We start from the raw sequence: 18,914 nt of genomic DNA on the forward strand, positions 1-18,914 counted from the left end.
TTACTATTGAAGCTTTTGAGTAGAAGGACAAAGAGTGAGTGAGTGAGTGAGTAACAAATAATTGTTAAAAATGTTCAATTATAGAGCGTAAACGTAAAAAAAACAGCTACAAATTACATAACTCGAAGCCTCTTTTACATTTGGCAAGTTGTTAAAAGCATGGCCAAAGAGCTCTATAAAGTGCTGGTAAGAGGCACAGGCCCTATGTCAGCCTTATGCACTACTTTTGCTTCATGCCTCACAAGATCTCGCAAGCAAAAAAATATATAAATATAAATATACTTTGTTTGTGTTTACGTTTTGTTTTCTAGCTCTGATTGTTTTCTGTTTTTTTTTTTATTTATTTCTGCCACCTGTCTAACTGTTTGCTCTTCTGCCTGCCGAGTTGGATTAGTTTCCTTATGTTTAATAAATCCGCACATGGATCCCATTCCTACCGTTCCTGGAGTCTCTTTACAACTCTGCAGCTACATATAATATACCTGCTGTCAGACCTTTACAAAATGAGCAGCAGAAGTAAAAAGCTGACAGCCCTGGATGCTCTGGCGCTCATTTTTGGTCGTGACTGTTGAATAGAAGAAATGTCCAGACCATCTTGAGGTCAAATCTGAGTCTGATGATTCTGATTATGAAGCAAATAAGGAAACTGCTATTCATATTCCTCAAAGCAAGATATTCACATCAAAAAATGGTGAAATACAGTGGTCTTCATCCCCAAATACGTCAGGCAAAACCACCTGCAGAACAAATAATATGATATACAGCAGTGATATACTTTTTTAAGCAAATATACAGTATGTTTAAATGCCATGTATACAGAATTGCTGATTCAGTTTGACTCATGATCTTTGAGCTAATAAATAGAGTTCAATGTAAAAATAGCCCAGTGACCAAAGTATATCTTATAAAAATGTTTATAAAGCTGTAACAACCCAGATCTCTAAATATTCCAGGAACATAAAGCAGATAAACTTCATATAAATGTGTGTGTTGAACATGTATCAGTCTAATTAAAATGATAGATTCAGTCAGTTCTGTTTGCTGCTAGGAAGGTATTAAATAAATAAATAAATAAATAAATAAATAAATAAATAAATAAATAAATAAATAAAGTGGCCAGCAGGGGTCGTATAAATACAATTTATTAAGTCTTATTTGAGAATTTAAATTGGAAATAAGTTGGTTTTTCCCCCTAAACTAACTAAAAACTTTAAACAATGAAAGCAAATCATACTGAATTGTAAAGTAAAAAATGTCTAATTGATTCTACACATTTGTTACATAATTTCATCAGGGGCATCCAAAAATAAGTCAGCTCTTAAGATATCTTTCTAACCCAACCCCCCCAACAATCTGCTCTGGCATGGACTGACGTCACAAAGGGTCAGTTCAACAGGGGCAAAATGAGTATTTATTGAAGAACAACCACCACATCAGTGTCAGTGTTCAGCTGATATGAGATTGCAGTGCGATTGCTGTGTGTGTGTGTGTGTGTCTTTAATCAATGTGGTATTCCCTGCTGTTTTTCTCTAAACCCCACATTTCCTCACTGAACATCAGCTTTCAGTGCTTTCAGAGTCCTTTAGGTGGTTTAGAATAGTGACACCATGTCAGGAACTACTGGGACAATTCCCTGCCTGACCACCAGAGGGGAAGGTAAATGATCATACCTTGTTGAATGTTATGTGGTTATGACATGTGTCCTTTCACCTGTTTCCAATTTGCCCTATTTATACCTGCCCACTTGTGTCTGTCTTTGTCAAGTCGAAGGAAGGAAGGAAGGAAGGAAGGAAGGAAGGAAGGAAGGAAGGAAGGAAGTTCATCAAACAAAAAAAATTCTTTTATTTATTTAAGATTCCTGGGACTGTCATTAAAAAAAATTGAGAAAAGCATATAACAAACAGTCTATACATGTTGTCACATTTTAATAATAAACAGTCTTCACAATTTTTTTTTCAGACTTTAAATTGGTGCTGTGCTACAAAACGTTGCTAGATTCTGTTCAGACAAAAGCTCAGGTAAAATTGTTAAAATTACAATCATGTAATTATATTGCAATTTTATAATGTAATAACAAATAAGATATCTCGCTGACATCAACACATGCTTAGAACATGTTACATCATGTATGAAGTTATCCAGTCATGTTAGCAGTGGTGTTATAATAACATCAACACATTGATATCAACACTTTACCGTTGATTTCATTTTAAACAGCTCACAGTTCATATTGCTACAAGTTCCCGCGCTCTGTAGAGTGTAAAGGACACCGCAGTTCATCTTGTTGTTTTCAGTGTTTGTGATTTTGAATTTTTCAAAAGGTGGGATTAGCACCTCTTCCTCATTAGGGTACACAGAAATGGCGGATATGTTTGCACCGTAGCATGTTTTAATCTTAAAACAGGAAATATTGCCAAACTTAGTCATGTTATTTCTAAATGAAGTCGAAGTAAACCTGCCAAATCGCATTACAGGATTAGAAACGTTACTCTTAAAATAAACATCGGTTCTGCGGAAAACATCAACACATTTCTGTACTTTATGCATTTGTACGGCGCGTGTTAGCAAGAAATGAAAGGCTTTGTAGTTAAATTGAGTGTGGTAATTTTTTATTCCTGAGCCGACAGCATCATTGAATTGTTTATAAAGTTTACCAGGTTCAGTGTAGACCTTTATTATTCTTGTAAAATTATCAGTAATGTTTGAATACTTATTCCAAGCTCTTTCAAATTTCTGATTTTTTTTTAACTCTTCCTGTAGGATCTTGGTTTTAATCCGGTTGAACATTTCATAGAAGCAGCCTATGTACTGGTCATCAACAGAATCCAGGGCCATGTCCAGTTCATAGACAATGTCTTTTTTCTATAAAAATTATAGCATAAAAAATACATTATTACAAAAATAATGATAATAAAGACCTTGAACTTGAAAGAGAAACTCACCCATGTGCAAACAACTGCTAAAGTGTTGATGATGATGATGGTGATGGTGATGATGATGGCAGTGGTGTTGATGAACACAGCTTTCCTCATTGTTAATCTGAAATTAAGAGCATATTTACAGAATGTATACAGATTGCATCTGAGTTGTGAAAACCATTGTGTGAAAATTTGGTATAAACAATGCCTCATAATGAGCATGCAACACAACTAACTGAATGGGAAAGGATTCCTGGCTTTATTTCTGATCTTTGATGATTTCATGGGAAAGAGTACAAGCAGTTGAACCGGCAGAAAGGGAGGAAGGAAGGAAGGAAGGAAGGAAGGAAGCAAGAAAGCAAGAAAGCAAGAAAGCAAGAAAGAAAGAAAGAAAGAAAGAAAGAAAGAAAGAAAGAAAGAAAGAAAAAAAGAGTCACTTTTCTAGCATGAATTATTCCAGTAGCACAGTGAATAATGTTCTCATAATATCATAAACAATACAGTATTATGTCTTAAATAAATGTACAGTATGCTTGAAGATCGTAAAATTCTCTCTAAACAAATAATAATTATAATACTCACAGCTCAAGTTTCTTCAACAGTAAGCAATGACACTGTTTTTTTTTCAATAAGCAATTGTGTATAACGAGGAGCTGCTCAATGTGTCAGAGCTTCAACTCATCACTTCTTATACACATCTACTTCTCCTTTCAATCACCATTTATGGAGTTGTTTTCTCTCCAAAGTGTGATGCTGACAGTTTTGGGGTGTGATTTTTATGTTCAGTATAGACTGCAGTAAATATTTAAATATGAAATACACAAATGTAAATTGAAAACAAATATTCTAAGGAATAAAACGGGTATAGACAATGGATGAATGGATAGTCCTAATAGCAATTGTCAGCAATTGGTTACACATACTTTTTAACCCTCCTGTTATCCTTGGAGTCCATTTAATGTTCACTGTCTATAAATATATGTTTGACTTTTGACACTGAATAGTTAATTCAGTTAATTCTAATCATAGTAAATTAATATATTTAATTCATATATTTAATTAAATGGATCTACTTTAATTTAAGTACACACACATCAAGTACACATTACATTTAATCTACTCACTCACTCTCTCACTCACTCCAGCACTCTTTACCCCGTAGTAGATCTTAATGTAAAGCTTCAATATTATGTCTTACAAGACAAAAAGCAAACGTAAAGCATAATTTTGAAAATCCAAATTTCTCAAAGGTTTCTGTTTCTGTAATACATAAAGTAATTATATATTTTTCTCATTATCATATGTTTAAACATTACACCCATAAATGTAAAATGACTGATCGTTTTTACTTCACTTTGACTCATGATCTTTGAGCTGATAAAAAAAGAAGCATTTGACAAATTTGGATTTCCAAAGTTATGCTTTATTTTTTGCTTTTTGTCTCATAAAATTTACTATTGAAGCTTTACATCTGAGCAGAAGAGATGGTCTTAAAATTTTGTCTCAGTGTTTAGAAGGTGTGAAAACTGAGAAAACACTTGTATATATGTGTGTGAGTGTGAATGTGTTTGTGTTGTGTGAATGTGTTTGTGTCTGTGTGTCTGCATCTGTGTGAGAGTGCAAGAAATGGGTGTGTAAAGTGAGAGCAGAGAACATGGCACACAGAGTGAGTGACAATTGTTAATAAAAATGTTCAGTTATAGAGTGTAAACTTAATTTAAAAAAAAAAAGCAGCCATAAGTTACAGAACTGAAAACCTTTCACAGTTAGCAAGTTGTTAAAAGCATGGCCAAAGAGCTCTATAAAGTGCTGGTAAGAGGCATAGGCCCTATGTCAGCCCTGTGCTCTACTTTTGCTTCATGTCTCGCAAGATTGTTTGTGTGTGCTGTGAATTCACTTGCCAATTTTGTAGAGGACACGTTCTTCAATTCGAAACATTTTCCATTTAACCCTTGTGTTATGTTCATTTCACATTTTTGCAACCCCCCTCCTCCATGTTTCTGTTACATAGATACTGTTCTGGTCATTATGACACTGCCCTCAAAGTGGAAGCTAAATGGGGTCAGAAGTGCCAAATACTATTATTCCAAATTACTGCCAAACACAGACATTCGCTGAGTTTCTTTTTCTGTAATTTAGACAGTGGTGGGCTGTCAGGGCCAGCAAGGCCTTCTCTGCTGGCCTAAACAGCAGTGATCTGAATCACTTACTTGCATTTTAATATATTTAATATATCTTTTCATTAATGTGTTTTAAATTATTCCCAATAGTCTTTTCTCCACATTTCATAGCTTTTCTCTTGGTTTCGCTGCTTCTTCTTCATCTTCTTCTTCTTCTTCTTCTTTTGGCTTTTCCCTTCAGGGTTGCCACAGCGAATCATCTCTCTCCACCTATCCCCATCTTCTGCATCCTCAATGTTACAGGCCTCAGGCATGAGCGACCTGTTCACAGTTATAATGTTCTGTTTAAGACAGTAAGAAGCAGAGACATGAGACGTTAGTTGTGTTCGTTCCGCAGGCTGTTCTCTGTCTTTATTAAACAGAGATTTCTCATTTTCTTGTAATTTTCCTTCAATATTAACATTTTTCTCTCTTACAGTCTACTCAGTTACATACTCAAAACAATTCACATAATTAACTCAATTTCACATATGAATGTACTGTAGCTAACAAGTATACAGTCTCTGTAAATTAATTACTTTTCAGTAACAACAATTCACTAGCTTTTGTGGAAAGGTATGTGCATTTAAATTCACATTTAATATCTGCTACACTAGCATTAGAAATACATTGCTTCAGTTACTCTCGTACTGGTTAATTCAGCCTATTGACAAACTTTTAATATTTTCAGTTTACACAACATTCTCCACACAACATATTAATTACTGGCCTTAAACACTAGAAAATACAAGGCTACTATAGAACATAAACATATAATGGAAATTGTGCACTCTGTATCTCATATGAACATTAACAAAATATAAACTTGAAGGTTACAAATGTTTAGGAGCTGTGGTACTAATAGAAAAAGAAGGTATACAAAACTAAAACCGCCATTTTGTCATCTTACTCACTCACAGATGCTAACAAAAATCCACTTCACATAGTCTACATCTTTATACCTTGTCAAAAACACTCTATCACTTAAAACTTTATAAAACAACATAAAAAGGGTTTGTTAAGTCCTTTACAATAAGTTATATTGGGATTACATATGCTGCTAACCTTTTTAAGACAGTAAGAAGCAGAGACATGAGACGTGAGTTGTGTTCGTTCCACAGGCTGTTCTCTGTCTGAGAAACGGAGGCCTGGCGGCTACACTCCAACGCTCACTTTGGCGGTGTAATTTAGTAACTACACTAAAAAACATAGCACTAGAATTGCCATTATTAAAACACATAAAACTGGCCTTTCTGTACAAAGAAATAAAATAATATATAAACATAATTGTGACAATACATTTGTGGGTGTCACATCAACACTTACACCCACTAGCTTCATATCCTCATTTATTACATCCATATACCTCCTCTTTGGCCTTCCTCTTTGCGTCCTGCCTGGCAGCTCCATGTCCAACATTCTCCTACCAATATACTCACTCTCCCTCCTCTGGACATGTCCAAACCATCTTAATCTGGCGTCCCTAACTTTGTCCAACTAACATCCAACATGAGCTGTCCCTCTGATGTACTTGTTCCTAATCCTGTCCAACCGTGTCACTCCCAAAGAGAACCTCAACATCTTCAGCTCTGCTACCTCCAGCTCTGACTCCTGTCTCTTCCTCAGTGACACTGTCTCCAAACCATACAGCATGGCTGGTCTCACCACTGTCCTGTATCACCTTCCCCTTGATTCTTGCTGAAATTTTTCTATCCCACAGAACTCCTAATACCTTTCTCCACCCATTCCAACCTGCCTGCACTCGCTTCTTTACCTCTTTCCCACACTCTCCATTACTCTGGACTGTTGACCCCAAGTACTTAAACTCCTGTACCTTCTTCACCTCTTCACCCTGTAATCTTACTGTTCCACTTCCCTCCCTTTCATTCACACACATGTACTCAGTCTTACTACGACTGACTTTCATTCCTCTTCTCTCCAGCACAAATCTCCACCTCTCCAGGTTTCCCTCCACCTGCTCCCTGCTCTCACTACAGATCACAATGTCATCTGCAAACATTATTGTCCAAGGAGACTCCTGTCTGACCTCCTCTGACAACTGGTCCATCACCATATCAAACAGGAAGGGGCTCAGAACCAATCCCTGATGCAGTCCCACCTCCACTTTGAACTCCTCTGTCTGCCCTACAGCACACCTCACCACTGTCCTGCTCCTCTCATACATGTCCTGCACCACACTGACATACTTCTCTGCTACTCCTGACTTCCTCATACAGTACCACAGCTCTTCTCTTGGCACCCTGTCATACGCTTTCTCCAAGTCTACAAACACACAGTGCAACTCTCTCTGACCATCCCTATAGCAAAAATTGCATCTGTTGTGCTCTTTCTGGGCATGAAGCCATACTTCTGCTCACAAATTTTCACGACCTTCCTTAACCTAGCTTCCACTACTCTTTCCCATAGCTTCATTGTATGGCTCATCAACTTTATCCCCCTATAGTTGCTGCAACCCTGCACGTCACCCTTATTCTTAAAGATCGGCACTAATACACTTCTTCTCCATTCCTCAGGCATCTTCTCACTCTCTAAAACCCTGTTAAACAGACTAGTTAAAAATTCCACTGTTGCCTCTCCTAGACACTTCCAGACCTCCACTGGGATGTCATCAGGACCAACTGCCTTTCCACTTTTCATCCTCTTCAAAGCCTTCCTGACTTCATCCTTTCTAATCTTATCTACTTTCTGTTCCACAGAGTTCACCCCTTCTACTCTTTCTTCCCTCTCATTTTCCTCATTCATCAGCTCTTCAAAGTACTTCTTCCATCTCCTCTGTACCCTCTCCTCACTTGTGAGCACCTTTCCATCTCTATCCTTAATAACTCTAACTTGCCGCACATCCTTCCCATCTTGATCCCTCTGCCTAGCTAACTGTACAAGTCCTTCTCTCCTTCTCTAGTGTCTAACCTAGTGTACAACTCACCATACGCCTTCTGCTTGGCCTTAGACACCTCCCTCTTCACTCTGTGCTGTGACTCCTTGTATTCCTGTCTATTCTCTTCAGTCCTGTCCATGTCCCACTTCTTCTTGGCTAACCTCTTCCTCTGAATACTATCCTGAACTTCCTCATTCCACCACCAAGTCTCCTTATCTTCTTTCCTCCTTCCAGATGACACACCCAGGACCTTTCTTCCTGTCTCCCTGGTCACTTCTGCTGTAGTTTCCCAGTCATCTGGCAGCACTACCTGACCACCCAGAGCCTGCCTCAACTTCTGTCTAAATTCCTCACAACATTCCTCCTTTTTCAGCTTCCACTACTTGGTTTTCTTCTCCATCTCTATCTTTGACCTCTGCTTACAGACCATCAAATTCATCCTACACACCACCATCCTATGCTGTCTGGCTACACTCTCTCCCACTACCACTTTACAGTCACTAATCTCTTTCAGATTGTCTCTTCTACATAGGATGTAGTGTACCTGTGTGCCCTCTTCTGAAAATAAGTGTTAACCACAGCCATGTCCATCCTCCTAGCAAAGTCCACTACCATCTGTCCTTCAAGGTTCCTTTCCTTAACTCCAAACTTGCCCATCACCTCCTCATCACCTGTGTTCCCCTCACCATCATGTCCATTAAAATCTGCTCCTATCACCACTCTCTCACCTATGGGAATACTCTTTATCACCTCATCTAATTCACTCCAGAATCTCTCTTTCTCCTCTAACTCACAACCTACCTGTGGGGCATAAGCACTAACAACATTCAAAATTACCCCTTCAACCTCTAACTTCAGACTCACATCCTCAGACTTCTGTCTGACACTCTCATCACCTCCAGAACATTCCTCACAAACTCCTCCTTCAGGACCACACCTACCCCATTTCTCTTACTATCCACACCATAATGAAACAGCTTGAATCCTGCTCCTATACTATGAGCCTTGCTACCCTTCCACCTGGTCTCCTGTACACACAGTATATCCACCTTCCTTCTCTCCATCATATCAGCCAGCTCTCTGCCTTTCCCTGTCATAGTACCAACATTCAGAGTTCCTATTCACAGTCCTACACTCTTACCTTTCCTCTTCTCTATCTGTCTATGCACTCTCCTTCCTCCTCTACCTCTTCGACCAACAGTAGCCCAATGTCCTCCAGCATCCTGTAGGTCAACGGCGCCGATGGCGGTCGCTGTTAACCCGGGCCTCGACCGATCCGGTATGAAATTTAGAGTACTGACGATTCGCATGATTAAATTTGGCAATGTTTTAAGCCGGATGCCCTTCCTGACACAACCCTCTCTATCCCTCTACTGCATGAATTATTTTACTTACATGAAAAAAATTTTTTTTTGATTTTTATTGTTTAAATTAGTTAAAGAAATAAAAATATACAAAAAAATTTTTTAGGGGGCCAGTTTATAAGTTGTTGCCATATGGCAACAGTGTGCAGTGGTGGAAAGTATCATAATGTCTTGTTTTTCTTAGAAAACACACCTTTTATAGACAAAAGATTATACATATCTTTATTTTATTTAATGAAATTCATGACTCAATTTTAGATCAACAAAAATTAGTGTTGTTTCAACTGTTAATCATAATGTATGGTATTTATAATATGATTATAACACAGGTATGTCCACCCAGAAAGATGGTGAAATTTGTCACAATTCTAAAAGACATTGGACAAGTATAACCAATTTGTATTTTCATTGTGGATCTTTTTATGTCCTACATTTTAATCCTACTGTCATTCTAACTCTCCATGCTATTTCCTAATTTAATTCTATTTCAGCCCTTGTGATATTCCAAGAAGTAGTTCTGCTCACTTGTGATGCAGAGGTGGACAGAACACTTTGAGCACTTGGTCCTCGCAATGCCTTTGCATCCAAGCACCTTACATCATCCTTTCTCAATTCCTTGTAAGGGCCTGTGGTCAGTGTTGCTGGAACACGATCCGATGGTACCACATCTTGGAGTGGATCTTGGTGTGGTAGTTAGCAATTAGAGAATCAAGAAGATCCACTCCTCCCATGCTTTTTTTTTGTCTCTGCATGTGTCACAGAATTTGCTCCAACAAAGGTGCTCAGAAGTGTGACAAAGTGGTTGTTGAACCATGTGACAGCCCTCAGGTTCACACCATCATGAGTGGTAATCTTCTCCTGATGTGTGCCTTGTCCTTTCTTCTTCATGTTTTGGTCATTCATGAATGTACCTCCTGCAAGACAGTTTTGTCTGACTGTTCCTATGCTGTGGATCTTCTTTTTTCAAGAAGTACTTGAAGATCCACGTTGCAGAATCAGTTGTCATAGATGATCTTGTATGGCATGTTGCAGGGTACAATAGAGGCCAGCTTCAACACAATGTTACCACTTGCACCAATGTCAGGGTATCCATTAGGTGGCTGAACTGGCCCTGTGTAGGCATCAAAGTTATATACAATGCCTTGTTCCCCCAGCGTTTCGGCTTCATTGGGACATACTGCTTCAGCTGGTTCTTGCCTTTGAAGGGGATCATCATGCCTTTCCATGCCTTTCCTGTGTAGGCTATTTTCATTTAATGAATTGCACTCCAGTTCAGTTATCGCATGTTGTTGCCATATGGCAACGATTACATTTTAGCATTTATCAGAATATTCAAAATATATAAACTAGTTTAATTGACAAAACACAAATGGAAACTAACCTCAGATCATCTGAGCCCTCTGATGATGACCTTCACCATGCCATGCCATGGGTTAAGTTAAAACCACCTTTTTCCAGTTACACAGAAAAAAGTAGTTTTGAGTTATAATCTATCAAAATAATCGGAGATAAATTAATAGTTGCCATATGGCAACGCCATGCAGTAAAGGGATATTTATCCAGGCTTGGGACCGGCACAGAAGTCACTGGACTGTGACCCCATGGCTAGATTGTTTTGCTGCTTCCAGTAGTCTATATTTATTTATCCAATCATATTTCAGCCAGTGGCTGACATCATGTGTTGCCAGGGTGAAAGAAATCTGCCCTAAGGCCTTCATAATCAATAGTGCAGGCGCCTGTAGCCTAAAATAAGTGGCAATGAAATTGTTACATTAACCAATCAGATTTTGAGTTGGCATTACTGGGGCCATCTAGCAGGCATACGATTATTTTAGCAATATCCCGTCCTTTGACTGGATAATTGGAGTAGTCAGAGGCAGTGCACTGCACAAACTAAATAAAATTTATATATTTTAACTCACAATGGCTGATAGAGGATAGGAAAGCGATTTGGTCGCAGACATCCTTACAACTGCATTTTCACGGCGGAATGTGATAAAATTGACTATATCTTGTGAGGTGTGAAATACTGTAGCCAAATTTCTTTTTTACTTGCTATTTAACAGTTGATTAGTATCTATTGCTGTGGCATCATAATGATGGTATAGAGGTGGATTAATTCAGGAAGGACACCAGTGAAGGCCTAGGTGTGAAATGCATGGCCCGCCACTGAATTTAGATAACCATTTTCATAATAAACTCGCTAAACCACCAGTGAATGTCAACCGCCATGTCTGTTTCTGCTGTCATCTTTTGTTTACCTATAGATAATACTGAATAGTACAACTTTCGTCTGTATAAATACTTCCTGTTCATCTCAGTAAATTTGTGGTGTTTTGCTATTCAATCACTGTCTCTGTGTGGTTCTTTGGCAAAAAGCTTCTCTGATATCAGTAGAGGCAGCGGCAGAAGCATGACTCAGTATTCTCCGAGTGAACCCAAAAATTCTCACAATCCTGAGTTTTCCTTCACTACGCATTCACAGCCCCTGCCTGTCCTGGGTCAACAAGGAACTGATGAAATGGTCTCCTTACTGCAAAATAAATTTTCTGTTGAACTCTGTGACTTGCGACTGCTTAACAATCACTGTTGAAAGCCCTCACATTCAGCAGTCCAGGACTGTGCCCCTGGAATATCTTGACTTCCAAGAAGACTTCAGTAAGAAGAAAGCCTCATTTCCCCCTTACTACAACTGGGACTGCACCATCGACTTGTTGTCTGTGGTAGTGGATGCCTCCAGCTGTGGTGTAAGGGCGGTGTTATCACAACTTTATGGAGACCCGGGGGAAACTGTTCCCCTGTGCCTATTTCTCCTGTAATCTAACCCTGGCAGAGACAAATTATGATGTGGGAAATTGAGAACTGCTGTCCATCAGGCACTCAGCCTGGGATTTTGAGGATCATGTCAATGCCTGTCCTGTCTCTGCACAGACCAACCCAAGTCACCAGCTCCCAACAGGACTTCTGGAACATCTGTCTATACCCGAGCGACCCTAGTCGCACCTAGGGGTGGACTTTGTCACGGATTTCCCATGTTCTAATGGATATACAGTAATACATCACACATCCGCGAGGTTACGTTCCTGGACCCATCGTGAATGACGAGGATTCGCGGATGTTCGGTGGAGTCACTAAAAATGCTAATACTGTACTCTAAATGCTTATTTTTAGAGTTTAAACCCTAAATATGACCCCAGTCATGCTCCCAAAACACTTTAATTTCATTTAAAAGTCAGCTTAATACATTACCCTTAAAAAATAAATAAATTCATAAAATTTATTAAAAAATAAATAAATAAATGTTTGACGTAAAAATAGAGTACAGTACTGCCTGTGTGACATATCACTCGAGGCTTATGCAGCAGAATCTATGATGCAGATCTTTATTTATAAATAGAAATGGCAGGTAATAATCAAAAACGATAAGGCAGGCGGAAAAGTCAGAAACCGAGAAAACAAATATACTTTCAAAAGAAACCAAAACCGAAATCCGAAAATCATAGTAGAACAATAACAGGCAGAGATCATACACAGTAGCAATCCAGACTTGAACAATCAAAGGCTTGGCACGTACTCAACAGAAACGATGCTTTGCAAAAACAAAGGAAAGCCGGCTGTTTAAATAGCCTAAAAACCCGGAAATAAGTCCCAGATGTTAATACTCAGGCGAGGGCTCCCTCTGGTGTACAGGTTCTACTTGCCTCATTACAGCCTGTATAAAAACCAAGGGAAAAATCACTGACATCATTTATTCACTTAATATACGTACGTGTTGAACCGAGCACAAGGTGCAGGGAGATGAACCGTGACATCACGCATACAAAGCATTAGAGCTACCAGCCAATCAGCAGTTAGGTAAAACTGTTAATGCTCTGTGATTGGCTACTTCCAACCCTTCTAGCCAATAGTGTGTCGTAATGGCTGTACTGTATGTACACAATATCGGCGACATTCAATATAATTAAATTAACACTTATATTTTATTTATATTGATATTTTGTTGATTTTACTTTTATATTTATATTACTTAATTAATAAACTAAACTTTTCTTAATAATTTCACATTAAAAAGCATGAAAATGTATAAATTGCCGTAAAAACTTTTGCAAGGATTTGGCAGGTCTGCGAAAAATTCACGGCTGCAACTTAGTTAGTTTCCAAAGAAAATTTCGCGGATCAGTGAAGCCACGAATTGTGAGACGCAGATCTGCAAGGTATTACTGTAATACCATTCTAGTGGCAGTAGACAGATTCTCTAAGGCCTGCAGACTGATTCCCCTTAAAGGACTGCCTACAGCTGTGGAAACTACCATGACCCTGTTTAATCAAGTTTTTCAAATATATGGCCTCCCAGATGCCATTGTATCTAATCAGGGAACACAGTTTACCTCCCGGGTTTGGAGGGCTTTTCGCAGTCAGCTGAATATAAATATCAGCATAACATGCAGCATAACATCAAATGGGCAGACAGAACGTCTGAATGAGATCGGTCTGAACAAGATCGGTCTGAACGAGATCGGTCAATGTCTAACAACTTACTGTGGCTGAGAATAGCACCGCTGGAGTGAATTTCTCCCATGGGCTGAGTACGCCCAGAACTCCCTCACTCACTCCTCCACCGGCCTAACTCCCTTCCAGTGTGTCCTAGGATACCAACCCCACTGTTTCCGTGGTCCAGAGAACTAGCCGACATCCCTGTGGTTTATTCAACCACAACTGGATTCAACAAAGCCAACGAGTCTGCCCACTTATGCCTGCAGAGGGACATACACAGACAAAGGATTCAGGCAAGCCGCCTCCGGCACCCCATCCCAGGTACTGTGTGGGTCAATGGGTGTGGCTCTCCACCCAGAATTTAAAATTGAGAGTCCCCTGCCGTAAGCTCAGTCCACACTTCATTGGCCCCTTCCGTATTATTCGACAGATCAACCCAGTCACCTACCGTTTGCAACTTCAGTCATACTGCAACTGCAGTCATACATACATTCAACCTTCAACAATATAAAAATACTAATTAGTATAAAGAATAAAGGAAATGGTATAAAAAAACTAACTAAAATAAGTTAAAGTCACCTGTCCCACATACAATCATACATTCATCCCCTATAGCACATTCCCATGTTAACAGTGTTTTAGATTGTTGATTGCAGTTATGGCTTTTGGATAAATGCTGTTTTTTATTCTGTTTTTCCTGGCTCTGATTGTTCTGTATCGCCATCCTGATGGTAACAGTTCAAACAGATCGCGTCTGGGGTGTGTCCTTAAGGATGCTTTGGGCTTTGTTAATACAGTGTGAACTGTGTAGTTCTTCCAGTGTTGGGAGAGGGCAGCCGACAATCTTCTGGGCCATGTTTATGACCCTCTGGAGCACTTTCCTCTGAGCCACTGTGCAGCTGGTGAACCATATGCTGATGCAGTAGGTTAGGATGCTCTCTATGGAGCACTGGTAGAAGGACACCAGTAGTCTCTGAGTAGTCTTCCTACTCCATATCATGCCACACCATATCACAACTTTTATGTCTCCCTCCTGAAACCTGCACACCCATGCTTCATACACACTTCCTCTATTCACAAACCCCCATCACCTCTAGGTATCGACGATCCCCCTGCCTATCTGGTACGCACCATCCTGGAAATAAATATGACGTGCACACCACGATCTGCACGAAGTATTGTGATTTATTTACATGACCCTTTTGCTTTGTGTTTCCATTTTGTTTTCTAGTTCTTATTGTTTACAGGTTTTTTGACCTCTGCTGTCTGTCAAACCATTTAATCTTCTGCCTGCCGATATGGATTAGTTTGCTTGTGTTTAATAATTCCGCACATGGATCCCATTCCTACCGTTCCTGGAGTCTCTTTACAACTCTGCAGCTACATATGATGTACTTGCTGTCAGAGTTTCACAAAATGAGCAGCAGAAGGTTGACAGCCCTGGATGCTCTGGAACTCATTTTGGTCATGAGTGTTGAATAAAGGAGAATATCCAGACCATCTTGAGGTCAAATCTGAGTCTGATTATTCTGATTATGAAGCAAATGAGGAAACTGCTATTCATATTCCTCAAGCAAGACTCGTGATCTTTGAGCTAATAAATAGAAGAGTTAAATGTAAAAAATAGCCTAGTAACCAAAGTATATCTTATAGAAATGATGCTTATTAAGCTGCCCAGATCTCTATATATTACATAAACAATAACATATAAAGCAGATAAACCAGATAAATAAATAAATATTCAATGTGGCCAGCAGGGGTCATATAAATATAATTTATTAAGTCTTATTTGGAGAATTAAATTGCAAATAAGTCCCCCCCCCCCAAACTAACTCACTATATTTATCTGTCTATTTAAATGTTATATAATGCTGTGTGCATTTTATCAGTTGCTAGAATTTATGTTTTGTTATTTAATTAATTTTGATTTAATTTGTTTTTAAAATCAATAATCTGGTTATCAGGGGGCAAAATTAAGTCAGAACTTAAGATGTTTGTTTGTTTCTTATGTTGTTGTTTGTTTTGTTTTTATATTTTATTAGTGAACTAATTAAATATATTTTCTGGTAATTGTTGTAATTTGTTTATTATTTGGTTTACTCGTTTTTATTTATTTTATTTATTTATTTTATCTATTCACCAACGAAGTGTTCAGCAGGGGGCACTGTAACATAATTTATGAACTCTAATACTAGTGTCGTAAAACATTTTTACTTTCAGACTTCATAACAAGGCAAAAATATTTTAATAATTAAGTATTAAGTAATATTAATTATATAGTGTGTGGGTGTGTGTGTGTGTGTTCCGTGCATGTCTTTAATCAATGTGGTATTCCCTGCTGTTTTTCTCTAAACCCCACATTTCCTCACTGAACATCGGCTTTCAGTGCTTTCAGAGTGTTTTCAGAGTGCTCCAGGATAGTGAAACCATGTCAGGAACTACTGGGACAATTCCCTGCCTGACCACCAGAGGGGGTGCTGGAAGGTAAATGATCATACCTTGTTGAATGTTATGTGGTTATGACATGTGTCCTTTCACCTCTTTCCAATTTGCTCCTAATGTCTTGCCCTATTTATACCTGTGTTTGGTTTCTTGGGTTTTTATTCAGGTTTTTCTACGTTGAGTCCTTGTTTTCAGTGAGGCCTTCAGGTATTTGTGTTTTGTTTATTTCATGTTATGTTTGTTATGTCGTGTGGTTTGTGTTATTTTTAGTTAATAAACACAAGGACTGTCTTAATCCTGCACTTTGGTCTGACTGGCTGCATCCCCCTGAAACGTGACACCCCACTGTACAGGAGTCAGAACCATTTCACTGCAACAAAGACAAACAGTTCATCTGGTCCATAAGTAAACAACATACATTTATTTATTTATTTACTTACTTACTTACTTACTGTCATTAAAAATAATTTGTGAACCTCAGCCATGTGGTCCAGATTTCTTTTAATGAGAAAAGCAGGTTACAAACAGTCTATACATGTTGCCAATAATAAACAGTCATCAACATTTTTTTCAGACATTAAGTTGGTGCTGTGCTACAAAACCTTGCTAGATCCTCTTCAAGCAAAAGCTCAGATAAAATTGTTGAAATTACAATCATGTAATTATTATTTTGCAATTTTATAATGTAAAAACAAAATGTATCTCACTGACATCAACACATGCTTAGAACACGTTACATCATGTCTAAAATTATCCAGTCATGTTAGCAGTGGTGTTATAATAACATCAACACATTGATATCAACACTTTACCGTTGATTTCATTTTAAACAGCTCACAGTTCATATTGCTACAAGTTCCCGCGCTCTGTAGAGTGTAAAGGACACCGCAGTTCATCTTGTTGTTTTCAGTGTTTGTGATTTTGAATTTTTCAAAAGGTGGGATTAGCACCTCTTCCTCATTAGGGTACACAGAAATGGCGGAGATGTTTGCACCGTAGCATGTTCCAATTTTAAAACAGGTAATATTGCCAAAGTCAGTCATGTTATTTCTAAGTGAAGTTGAAGTAAACCTGCCAAATCGCATTACACTGCTAAAAAAACTTCTCTTAAAACTAGCCTTGGTTCTGCGGAAAACATTAACACATGTCTGTACTTTATACGTTTGTATGGCGTATGTTAGCAAGAAATGAAAGGCTTTGTAGTTAAATTGAGTAAGGTACTTTTTTCTTCCTGAGCCGACAGCATCATTGAGTTGTGAATAAAGTGGAGTATGGTCGGTGTAGACCTTTATTATTCTCGTAAAATCATCAGTAACATTGTGCTTGTTCCAAATTTTTTCAAACAACTCATTTTTTTTAAACTCTTCCTGTAGGATCTTGCTTTTAACCTCGTTGTACATTTTATTGCCGCAGCCCATGTATTGGTCATCAACAGATTTAGGGGCCATGTCCAGGTCAAAGACAATGTCTTTTTTCTATAAAATTAGAGTGAAAACATTTGCCAAAAAACATTATTACAAAATTACTGATAATAAAATGTCTACTCAGAGCAGAACTTGAAAGAGAAACTCACCCATGTGCAAACAACTGCTAAAGTGTTGATGATGATGATGGCAGTGGTGTTGATGAAAACAGCTTTCCTCATTGTTAATCTGAATTCCTGCCTTTCTTTCTGTTCTTTGATAATTTATTGGGGAATGAAGTACAAGCAGTTCAACTGGTTTAAGTAAGTAATATCAAGTAAGTAAGTGATATCAACGTGAAAAATATTGAAAACTTCGCAGACACCTGATATGCATTGATAACACATTTTCTAGCATGAATTATTCCAGTGGCACAGTGAATAATGTTCTCATAATATCATAAATAATACAGTATTATGTCTGAAATAAATGTACAGTTTGCTTGAAGATTAGATAATAAAATTCTGAACAAACGGTGCAATAATAATACTCACAGCTCTGATGGTCTCAAGACTTCTTAAACAGTAAGCAAAAGACACTGGGGTTTTTGAGAAGCTGCTCAGTGTTTCAGAACTTCAACTCATCCCTTCTTATACACATCTACTTCCCTTTTCAATCACCATAAATGGAGTTGTTTTCTCCTCAAAGTGCGAGGCTGACAGTTTTGAGGTGTGATTTTATGTTCAGTAAAAATTCTAGTCCTAATACGAACATAATCTTTCTCAGAATGTTGCAAATGTTTAAATGCACTTTTTAACCCTCCTATTATCCTTTGGGTCCATTCAATATTTAAATGTCTCTAAATATACATTGATCAGGTATAACATTATGACCACCTGCCTACAGTAATATTGTGTTGTTCCCCCTTTCGCTGCCTAAACAGCCCTGACCCATTGAGGCATGGTGTCCACAGGATCCTTGAAGGTGTGCTGTGGTATCTGGCATCAAGATCTTAGCAGCAGATCCTTTAAGTCCTGTAAGTTGCGACGTGGGGCCTCCATGGATCGGGCTTGTTTTTTCAGCACATCCCACAGATGCTCAACTGGATTGAGATCTGGGAAATTTGGAGGTCATGTCAACACCTCAAACTCATTATAGTGCTCATCAAACCATTCCTGAACCATTTCTGCTTTGTGGCACACACACTATCCTGCTGAAACAGGCCACAGACATCAGGG

The 18,914-nt window shown here is 38.4% G+C and overlaps 2 protein-coding genes across 3 annotated transcripts; both read right to left on the minus strand.

Moving 5' to 3' along the window:
- Positions 1 to 1,863: 1,863 nt before the first annotated feature.
- LOC131363953 (erythroblast NAD(P)(+)--arginine ADP-ribosyltransferase-like) lies at positions 1,864 to 3,605 on the minus strand. The gene is made up of 3 exons (XM_058406955.1): positions 3,501 to 3,605; positions 2,943 to 3,039; positions 1,864 to 2,862 (listed from the first exon to the last, which is right to left on the minus strand). The coding sequence occupies exons 2-3, from the start codon at positions 3,030 to 3,032 to the stop codon at positions 2,185 to 2,187; spliced, it is 768 nt and encodes a 255-aa protein (XP_058262938.1). The 5' UTR covers positions 3,033 to 3,039; positions 3,501 to 3,605; the 3' UTR covers positions 1,864 to 2,184.
- A 13,159-nt stretch (positions 3,606 to 16,764) lies between these two features.
- LOC131363937 (erythroblast NAD(P)(+)--arginine ADP-ribosyltransferase-like) lies at positions 16,765 to 18,316 on the minus strand. 2 transcript variants are annotated; one of them, XM_058406936.1, is made up of 3 exons: positions 18,231 to 18,316; positions 17,847 to 17,950; positions 16,765 to 17,748 (listed from the first exon to the last, which is right to left on the minus strand). In XM_058406936.1, the coding sequence occupies exons 2-3, from the start codon at positions 17,916 to 17,918 to the stop codon at positions 17,074 to 17,076; spliced, it is 747 nt and encodes a 248-aa protein (XP_058262919.1). In that variant the 5' UTR covers positions 17,919 to 17,950; positions 18,231 to 18,316; the 3' UTR covers positions 16,765 to 17,073. The 2 variants fall into 2 exon arrangements, with proteins under 2 accessions (XP_058262919.1, XP_058262920.1); XM_058406937.1 differs by having other exon boundaries at positions 17,847 to 17,945; positions 18,231 to 18,287.
- Positions 18,317 to 18,914: the final 598 nt, after the last annotated feature.

This window comes from Hemibagrus wyckioides, linkage group LG13 (genome assembly GCF_019097595.1).
Source record: "Hemibagrus wyckioides isolate EC202008001 linkage group LG13, SWU_Hwy_1.0, whole genome shotgun sequence".
NCBI classification, from domain to species: domain Eukaryota; kingdom Metazoa; phylum Chordata; class Actinopteri; order Siluriformes; family Bagridae; genus Hemibagrus; species Hemibagrus wyckioides.

What these genes read in the sequence shown, in the direction of transcription:
- LOC131363953 (XM_058406955.1), bottom strand. Translation starts at nt 3,032, where the DNA reads ATGAGGAAAGCTGTGTTCATCAACACCACTGCCATCATCATCACCATC. An exon ending in TAGCAGTTGTTTGCACATGG is followed by an intron (nt 2,863 to 2,942) that starts GTGAGTTTCTCT and finishes TAATTTTTATAG; the next exon opens with AAAAAAGACATTGTCTATGA.
- LOC131363937 (XM_058406936.1), bottom strand. Translation starts at nt 17,918, where the DNA reads ATGAGGAAAGCTGTTTTCATCAACACCACTGCCATCATCATCATCAAC. An exon ending in TAGCAGTTGTTTGCACATGG is followed by an intron (nt 17,749 to 17,846) that starts GTGAGTTTCTCT and finishes CTAATTTTATAG; the next exon opens with AAAAAAGACATTGTCTTTGA.